At 40.6% G+C, this 9,816-nt stretch overlaps 1 protein-coding gene and 1 long non-coding RNA gene across 2 annotated transcripts; one reads left to right on the top strand and one right to left on the bottom strand.

Annotated features, from left to right (window-relative positions):
- Positions 1-1,256: 1,256 nt before the first annotated feature.
- On the top strand, positions 1,257-2,161 carry LOC144707400 (uncharacterized). Its single transcript, XM_078580505.1, has 2 exons — positions 1,257-1,416; positions 1,536-2,161. The coding sequence occupies exons 1-2, from the start codon at positions 1,257-1,259 to the stop codon at positions 2,159-2,161; spliced, it is 786 nt and encodes a 261-aa protein (XP_078436631.1).
- Positions 2,162-3,528: 1,367 nt separating this feature from the next.
- On the bottom strand, positions 3,529-5,430 carry LOC144707778 (uncharacterized). The gene is made up of 2 exons (XR_013582541.1): positions 4,131-5,430; positions 3,529-3,856 (listed from the first exon to the last, which is right to left on the bottom strand). It is a non-coding gene; the product is annotated as an uncharacterized LOC144707778 (long non-coding RNA).
- Positions 5,431-9,816: the final 4,386 nt, after the last annotated feature.

Raw genomic sequence — 9,816 nt, 5'->3', positions numbered from 1 at the left:
CTTTCAAATAAAGTGTAGAAGCATGAATGAATAAATAATACAAATGTTTTTTCAACTAAGTGTAATGAATATTTTCTAGACGTATGGGTTTCGGTATAACGTACGTAGAGGTCCACGTCCGATGAACATGACAAATTGTATTTCAACTTGTCGATTTTTTACTCCATTTACTCTAAAGTGATTCTCCTAATTGATGTACAAATTGTTCGCTTGCCACTCTTTCTACGACCCTGTCCTTTTTCATTTGTCTATGCAAATAACTCCCCGTCTTTGGCGTTAAATTGTAAATGAAAGCTTGAATATGGATATTTGCTCTCTCGAACTTTGTCGCGCACCGTGGCCCTTTGGTACGAGAATATACTTGCCCGGAAAGTATCGGACATTATTGTTGGAACATATCTTATTATTGAAGAAACACGTGGCAACAAACTTTCCAAATACAAGCTAGGCGTACAACATGTCCTGAGAAACAACGGGAAACAAACGACGTGATCGAACATAGAGAAATACCATAGAAGGGTGACAGTTGAAGGATGTGTTCCTTTTCCATCCAAGGCGGCACGAGGTGTAGCGCCACCACCTTTGACAGGGTGCCGGAAGGAGCTTGAAGCAAAGCTAGGTGGCAGAGCGTTGGGCGAGGTATTGGTCGTACAAGATCTGGCGGAAACATTGGCTGTGACACTGACTTAACTAGATGCACATCGAAGCAGGCTGGAGTCTTCCGAAGGTTGCGCCTTCAGCACATGACTCGGCAAATGCCGCTGACCATGAGAAGTGGGCACCGCGGGGCTCGCCGAGACCCTCAAATCCACCAAGAAAGCACGCTCGCGACGGGTGACTTGGTAGAGAGATGGTTTCATAATTTACAAGGTTATTTTGTGATTTACAAGTCTTGTGTTAGGTACCGTTTTTTGGGGCTCTCGTGCCTATAAAAGGCTAGATCTTTAAGAGTGTTTTGTATCCATTTGGAGAGAGTTATGAGTGAATTTCATTTTTCTCTTCTTTCTCTTTCTAGTGCGACCCTAGAGAGTGTGTAGAGGTCTTCTTGGGTAACTCCTTGAGCATTCTCTTCACTAAGTCGGGGTGTTTATCCCAACAAGTGGTATCAGAGCCTAAGGTTCTGTTCGTGGCGAGAGCGTTACACCAAGGAGGAGAGGAGCTTCTAAAGTGCAAGAGGAGGCTTCAACCATGGCATTGGACAGAGGAGTGCTTTCCTATGCTTTCACAAACTAATTACTCAGTATTGGGTAATGAAAATGCGGGTGCTCTTAGAGGCACAATGTCTTTGGGATGCCATTGAGAAGGAGACAGTTTCAAGGACAAAAGATTCACAAGCGTTGTCTACCCTGCTTGGCGCAATTCCAGAGGAAGTTAACTGGCAAATTGATGACACAGAAAGCGCAAAGGAGATATGGGGTATTCTGCGCAAGAAGTATGTTGGTGTGGATCGAGTAATCAAGGCAAAGTCCAATCCCTAAGGAAGCAATTGGAGACACTCGTGATGAGTGATGGAGAAACTGTGACTGATTTTGCAGGGAAGCTCTCTGGGATCGTCACGGAGATGGGAAGCCTTGGTGAATTTATTGAAGAGAAGGTTGTCGTCCCAAACTTTCTTCGGGCTACGCCAGCGAAGTTTGATGCTACTACGACATCTATTGGGCAATTTAGTGATATTGATAACATGTCACTAGATGAAGCAGTGGGATCTCTCAAACTCCACGAGGACAAGATCAAAGATCGTCAAGATAAAAGAGATGAGCTAGCTCTCTTTTCTAGAAGTTTCAAAGCCAAGAAAGGGCAAGATGATTCTTCTTCATGTCGAAGAGGCCAACGAAAAGGGGAGAAAGCAAAAGGTCAAGAAGAGAGCGATGAAGACAATGAAAAGGAGGAAATGAAGCCCTTTGATATTTCAAAGCTAAAATGCTATAATTGTCAAAAGTTTGGGCATTTTGCAGATAAGTGTAGACTTCCAAAGAAGAAGCGACCCAGAGAGAGGGAGGAGACCAATATGGTAGAAGAAGCAGGAGAATCTGCATTGTTGTTGATGCAAGCTGATGATTGTGTTGAGTTGTTCTTGAAAGGTGTGAATGGAGCAACTAAGGAGGACTTATGGTATATTGATATCGGTGCCAGCAGCCACATGTCTGGAAAGAGATCTTAGTTCCAGTCGATAAATGAAGACTTGAAGGGGCTGGTGAAGTGTGGAAATAGATCTTCGATCAAGTATGAAGGGAAGGGTGACATTCTTGTAAATTGCAAGAATGGCTAGCTTGTGAGGTTCGTGAATGTTATTTTCATACCTGATTTGAAGAATAACATTTGAAGCCTAGGAAGACTTGATGATCGTGGGTGTAAAACTGCTGTGGCGAGTGGGTTTCTTAAAACTTATGACAAGGAAGATTACTTATCAAGACTCACAAGTCTAGTGGAAACATGTATGTGATGAAGCTAGATGTGAGGGAGCAAAGACTTCTTGGAGAAGAAGATGGAGTTCAGGCTGCTGTTCATATGAAGACCTTTATTCAAATGAGCATGCTTCATGATAGAAGCAAGGAGTTGATATTTTAGGGGTGAAAAGGTCATTCAGACCAATCAGTGCCTTGGAGTTTAGTGAAGACTCCGAAGATGTGTGTGACCATCGGTGTGCGGTGGTTCAGCAAGCTCAAGAAGTGTCATAATAGTGAAGTGGTGAAGCCCACACTGAGTGTGAAGAAAGGACTAAGGAGGAGTATTTCAGGAGAGTTGCGCTTTCTTGGAGGAATACGCATCACGCGGTATTCTTTGAAGCAGACGATGGTAGGTCTATCTCCATGTGAAGCTGAACATGTGTCTCCTGTTTCAGCGACGTGTCAAAGCTTAAATGGAGGAGAAGTTTGTGAATTTTTGGTGCAATCCCAGAGTGGAATGGAGGAGAAGTTTATGAATTTTTGGTGCAAGCCCAGAGTGGACAACCAACCAGCTATGAACGAAGCAATCGAACTCATAGAAATGTGTGAGAAGATAGGAGTGTCTGAAGTGTTGGATGGAGGGAGTAACAAGGAGGAGATTCAAGGATGTGTTCCTCCTCCATCCAAGGCGACGAGAGGCGTAGCGCCACCACCTTCGGCAGGGTGCCGGAAGGAGCTTGAAGCAAAGGCAAGTGGCAGAGCGTTGGGCAACGAACTGGTCGTAGAAGGTCTGGTGGGAACATTGGCTGTGACGCTGACTCAGCTAGATGCACATCGGAGCACGCTGGAGTCTTCCGGAGGTTGCGCCTTCAGCACATGACTCGGCAAATGCCGCTGACCTTCTGGAGTGGACACAACGGAGTACGCCGAGACCCTGAAATCCACCAATAAAGCACGCTCCCGGCGGGTGACTCTGCAAATTGACGGTTTCGCTTTTTTTAAGTTTATTTTGTGTTTTTAAGTCGTGTGTTTGGTACCATTTTTTGGTGCTCTCGTGCCTATAAAAGGCTAGAGCTTTAAGAGTGTTTTGTTTTTCTCTTCTTTCTCTTTCTACTGCGATCCTTGAGAGTGTGTAGAGGTGTTCTTGGGTAACTCCTTGAGCATTCTCTTCACTAAGTGGAGGTGTTTATCCCAACAACAGTGATACGTAGCAAATAGAGTGGGCTCTTATCTAGAGCTTCGTTATAAGTTTGTGCTTTCGACATGGAAGTCCGGTTCTTAGCAATCCTTTGTGCAGGTACAACGAAGGAAGTTGCATTTTCCTGCAGTAAAGCATTGCGCCTTGCAATTTTGGTTACAATCTCGGCTGGAAACGCAAGGGCCTATATACGTGGGGCGTGCCACAAAACAAACTTGTGTGGAAGCCCGAACTAACTCTACCAAATCTCCAGCACCGCTTACCTGCGTAGCTGGAGAACAACCATGAGAGAGTTAGAATGATTTGTGCGCTCCACGTAATAGAATGTACCGAACGATTTTAAAGGCGTCCAATAGCAGGCGGGCTAATATTTCAATCCCCACCTAAACTCGGAGGAAAAATATATGCCGTTTGAAATTTAAAGAGGCTCTCCACTGACTCCACAAAAGAAGGTGCCCAACTCAGTTATATTATAATGCTTTACTCTACACTTTCTAGGGGACTCTACATAATAAAAATTGCCTTTGTGGAGATTCATGGGGTACCTGCAATCGTGAAAAATGCGAGAAGCACAAGGAGAAGCACAGGAACGGACGTTGCTCGCTTGACAGACATGGTTCACAAATAAAAGCCAAGAATGTAAAGGAAACCTATCTAAGGAAGGTCTTCAATAAAACTTTGAAAGAAGAAAATGAAGCGGCCTGTCGGGAAAACAAAGCCTAAACTGCCGTTTTATAGGTAGGAAATGACTTATTTTTTATGGGGCAAGAGGATAATGATTTTTTCTCGGGCACGAGGATAATGAAATCTTAACTTTTTCTACTTAGCCGCCTCAATTATATAGGTGGTCCAAATTGGTGAAAGCTTGGCTGTGGTCCATTCACTTGTTGACAAATGAAAACTCCCACTAGGCCTTTACAGTCAAGTAGACCAAGTTGGGCGGCTAGCTCGATGGCAGACAGATCACCCAACCCTTCATACGCACATCGTTAGATACACAAAGTGCGAGTGTCTAACAAGTAGAACACTGTGCAAATGCTGAAAGATCCAGACACTGCGGTTGGGTCAAGATGCCAAATCTTTCAGATTTATATCCGAGCTGAATCATCGCAAAGGGAACGTTCCACCGTCAAATCAGGAGTCTTGGTTGGAAGGGAACATTTCTATCAGGTGTGAAGAGGTCCACGACTAGGGCCTACAATAGAATCATGTTGTAAGGAATCAATATTTTTAATTGCATGCCATTGTCTGTGTCATTCGGGATATGCCGGCGGGCAGACAGAGATTTGGGTTCTTCACCTAGGCAAATTTGACTCTTTAACGATTGAATACATGGGTTATGAAGGTGGCAAACGTTAAACTGTTGAAACTCGTTAAAGAAAACAACGACCCAAGGCGCTATGGTAGAAATGTGGAATCAACCCGGACGAGATAAATGTCGACGTATAGAGACAGATAACAAGAACCTCTTTACGTCACGGGTGTGACGTCAATGTGCAAGGCTCTCGGTGCAGGGCAATGGCTTATCCTGTGGTGTAGTATTGCAACTCCTTCTTCAACTCCCAAACCAACGGAGTAACCACCAAGGAGTGATGAATATAAAACAATGGAGAGAGAGAGGAGAAGAGAGGAAGAGACAAGAAGAATGAACAATAAAACACTTCACGGCTGCAAATTGGATTAGGGTTCAAGGGGGATGAACACCCCTTTAAATAAGAGAGAAATGGGCCCCCAAATGGGCCATTTCCTCACAAAGACAAGAGGGGAGGGGGCGCACCTCGATTCCCGTGCCCCCTCCCTTATTGGGGCCGTGACAAGTCAGGCCCCCTTTCTCGCGCATTCCTGCGGTGGGGGGGCTGACAAAGCCCAACATAAACTGTCATCATAGATCGAATGCACGACACTTGACAAGCAAAACCAGGCTGGGTAAAATGGAACAAGAGCACGTCTTCTCTATATATATTAATGTACGTGTGGACATGAGTGGGTAGGTATCTTATTTCGTTCTTTCATATCTCTAATGCAGCAGTGATTACTGGGTTACATACGACGGTCCGCATTGCCACATGCGTTCGTCGCAAGAAGAAATGGAAATTAAAAAGTATAAATAAAATAAATGTGTATGTGCTCGGATTCCGGTAAATTTTTAACGAAAACCAAGGGATAGTGTTGAAGTTTCCTGGCCGTTACACAATAAACATTGACAGAGAGAAACTGATGGAAGAAAGGGAAAGAGACAGAACACCAAGAGAAGACAGGGAATCAGAATCATTGTATTTTCATAAAGATTTCTTAGTAAATTGGTTGTAAATATATACTATATCATAGATAGTTGCTATGGTATTTCATTGTAACGTATGTGTCCGTTCTAACTAACCCAACGGATCTTGAATTTGACCGGTTGTTCAAATCTCAACAGAGACAACGCATTTAGTTGTTTAAATCTCAACTGTCCCCAGATTCCGGTAAATCACGTCCATTGATCGGTGTTGTATACCCGGACGATTGTTTCATGTCAACCGTTATAATACTTGGGCTGCACCGATGACCACCGTTGGTCGGTGCCATGTACCCCTTTGTATGTAACATTTAAATCTCAACTCTTATAACTCTCTAGGTGCACCGATCACGACTGCTGATTGGTGCTATGTACCCATCGATTGCGATCTATCTTTGTTCCTATCTATGTTTATTCATATTCATTCTTTGATCCTATTATATGTTTAATCCTATTCTATATTGGAACCTATATATGATCCTATTTCTATGTCTCTAATGAGTATATAATATATGATTAATTTTATTATCTAATCTTAATTAAATCCCTATCAGAAGATCGCCCAACATTGAATCTTCAGAGATTGTTTTGGCGATTCAGCGAGTGGAACTCCTCTTCACACCCCCCAGCAAGATCATCGTTGTCGTAGACGAGGTTGAGCTTGGACCTGAGAAAGATAAAACAATTTATTGTTATAGGTTTCGTTAGAGAGTCTGCCAACTGATTATCACTATTAATAAACTCAACTTTAAATGTCTTGGCTTCCACTTGTTCCCAAACAAAGTGATATTCAATTTCAATGTGTTTTATGCTTGCACGAAACACTGGGTTGACAGCCAAATATGTGGCGCCAACATTGTCACACCACAATGTTGGTGTGGACTCAGTTTTCATTTTGAGTTAATTAAGGAGTGAATTCATAAAATTTAAGCTGTTCCATTTGTAACTGCTTTGTACTCCGCTTCAGTACTTGTTCTGGCCACCGTAGACTGATTTTTTGGACTCCATGACACCGAATTCTTAAAAAAATAGATCAAATAGCCTCCTATAGATCGTCGATCTTCTTTATCACCTGCCCAATCAGAGTCAAAAACGCATTTATGTAAGAATCAGAAATTTTGTGAGTAAGTAATCCATGTACTATACTTCATTTTAGTTATCTAAGTAAACGCTTAAGAAATCCCCAATCACTAGAATCCGGTAAATGCATTTTTTGCCATGGTTTGTCTATAGGAAATGTGATATCTGGTTTAGTAAGTGTGAGATATTCTAGGGCCCCGACTATTTGTCTGTATAAAGTATCTCGTGAAGGATCCTGCTGTCTATTTTCAAATTTTGAAGTTAGAGGCATAGGTGTCGACATTGGCTTAGAATTCTCCATATTTTATTTTCTGAGTATAGACAATAGATATCTTGACCGAGTAAGCAGAAAACCATCCTTATGTTTAACTAATTCTATTCCTAGAAAATATTTTGCTGGGCCTAAATCACGAATTTCAAATTCTTTATGTAATTTATAAAACGACATCATTAATTTTACTAATATCTGGAGACATAATCAAAAGGTCATGAACATAAATCAAAACAAACATGGGATTTTCATCATTCTTAAAAAATAAAGATGTATCCGTTTTAGATATGATGAAACCAAAACTTTGAAGCGGGGAAGATAGTTTACCAAACCATGCTCTGGGTGTCGGTTTCGGACCATATACAGATTTTTTATGTAGACAAACATGATCTGGGCGTGAAATATTTTTGAAACCTGTAGGTTGGTTGATTTAAACTTTTTCTTATAATCCCCCATGAAGAAATGCATTTGACACCTCTAGTTGATGCACATTCTAATTTTTACTGATAACTAGTGACAAGAGTAGCCTAACGGTGGTATGTTTGATCACAGGACTAAAAGTATTTGTGAAGACAAATCCTTCTTGTTGGGTAAAACCTTTAGCTACCAACCCGGGTTTGTACCTATCTATACTTCCATCTGGTTTTTATTTCATTTTTAAACCCATTTGCATCCTATAACACAAAGGGTTTTGTTTCTTGGAACTAGGATCCAAGTCTTGCTTTGAATAAGAGCATCATACTCAACTTTCATGGCTTGCATCCAGATTATGCCCTTAGATGTTTTAGAGAATTTTGATGATTCAGAGTATTCTAAACTAGACATTAAATACATTGGAATAGGATGTTTGACGGAAGAGAAAGCTAATTGATTTATTTCAGTATTGCAGATGATGCTTAGTTTTTTTTTCCTAAAAGTTTCTCCTGGCATAGGAGTATGATAAAGACTGCTTAATAGATCTTGAATGGCAGAATCCGTTGATTCCACATTTGCCGTATTAGAGTGATCATTTAAATTAACTCTCTTCCATTCAGTTCCAAAATTTGAGTAGATATTTCATCTAACTTATCATTAATGACTGAAGTGTGTTCAGTAGTTGATGATAAGTTACCACCGGTTCTGTTTAGAATAGGGATAAGTGATGATATTCTTTGACTTGTTATAGGTATTTCATTACATGTTACATAGTCAGAAGAGAAAGGAAAAAAAATTCCTTAAAAAATAACATGTCTTGAAACAAAACTTTTACCTGTTAGAATTGATAGACACCTGTACCCACTATGCGTAGAACTGTATCCTAGAAAAACACACCTCTCTAATCGTTGATCGAACTTATTATGTGTATACAATATCAGATACGGATCACAAAGATAGCCAAAATGTTTTAAATAGGAATAATCAGGTTTCTCATTAAGGAGTAATTCAAAAGGCGATTTGTTATTGATAATAGTAGCCGCCATTCTGTTAATAAGATAAGTAGCTGTAACTACTGCCTCATCCCAGTATTTCTTTGGGACTGATGCATTATTAAGTAATGCCAAAGCAGTTTCAATGATGTCCTTGTCTCCGTTCTGCATTTCCATTTTGTTCGGGGGGTATGAGGACATGATACCCTGTGAACAATTCCTCGTGATTCTAAAATTGAGTTGAGAGACTAATACTCTCCTCCCCATTCTGATTGGAAGTTTTGATCTGAGTAGAAAATTGTTTTTCCACTTGTTTGTGAAATTCAATAAATGTGGGTAAAACTTCACCGTTCTTCTTTAGCAAATATAACCATGCATACTTGATGGAATCATCGATAAAAACAACATAATATGAAAAACCAAAATTTTGACAAAATAGGTGAAGGTCTCCACCAGTCAGAATGAATTTTTTCAAGTGGTTTGTTCGAGTGATGATGACTGTTAACAAATTGAAGCGTATGGGATTTGATATTCTACGTGCATCACATATAAATTCTTTATAAAGATTCGAAAACCGAAGTACAAATTTATGTATAATATTTTATAAAACTCAAAATTGTGGGTGCCCCAATCTTGAATGCCACGTTTATGCTGTTGTTTTCTCTCCAACAAGTGCGATTGGGTTGTGCAGTGGTGTGTCCAAGCAGTACAGTTTGTCTTTTATTGTTCCCCGGAGCAGAATTTTGCTGGTTTTCTTTTCATTAAGAAGGCAATAAGAAGAATGAAACTGCACGAAACATTATTATCTACAGCTAGCTTATGTATAGATAGTAAAGTTTTCTTAATTTTTGGAACATGAAGTGTATTTTTAAGAAATAAAATTTTCTCGAAAGTATGAAATTTTGAAGAACCAATGGATACAATTTTCAAATCTGTACCGTTATCTCTCTCTAGTTGCTCATTTCCTTTAAAATTTGTGGAGTTAGAAATCAGATTTGAATCTGCCGTGACATGTGTGTTGCTCCATTATCTAGAAACCAGGCACCATTTGCTGAATTGTTGATGAAAAATGCTTCAGGTGCAGCATGTCATGTCTGAATGTTCTGTCCTGTATTCTCCTGGCTTCTTGTAAACTCTTAGCACTCCCTTGCTCGATGACCAAAATTGGAGCAGATTTGACATCCTGGAAGAAACCG

Source organism: Wolffia australiana, chromosome 9 (assembly GCF_029677425.1).
Source record: "Wolffia australiana isolate 7733 chromosome 9, ASM2967742v1".
NCBI lineage: Eukaryota > Viridiplantae > Streptophyta > Magnoliopsida > Alismatales > Araceae > Wolffia > Wolffia australiana.
The sequence above is the reverse complement of the archived record's forward strand: the minus strand, read 5'-3'. Positions and strand labels throughout refer to the sequence as shown.

Excerpts from the sequence above, each read along its gene's own strand:
- LOC144707400 (XM_078580505.1), top strand. The coding sequence starts at position 1,257 with ATGCGGGTGCTCTTAGAGGCACAATGTCTTTGGGATGCCATTGAGAAG. Across the intron at positions 1,417-1,535 it reads AAGCGCAAAGGAGATATGGG|GGAAGCTCTCTGGGATCGTC; the intron begins GTATTCTGCGCA and ends CTGATTTTGCAG.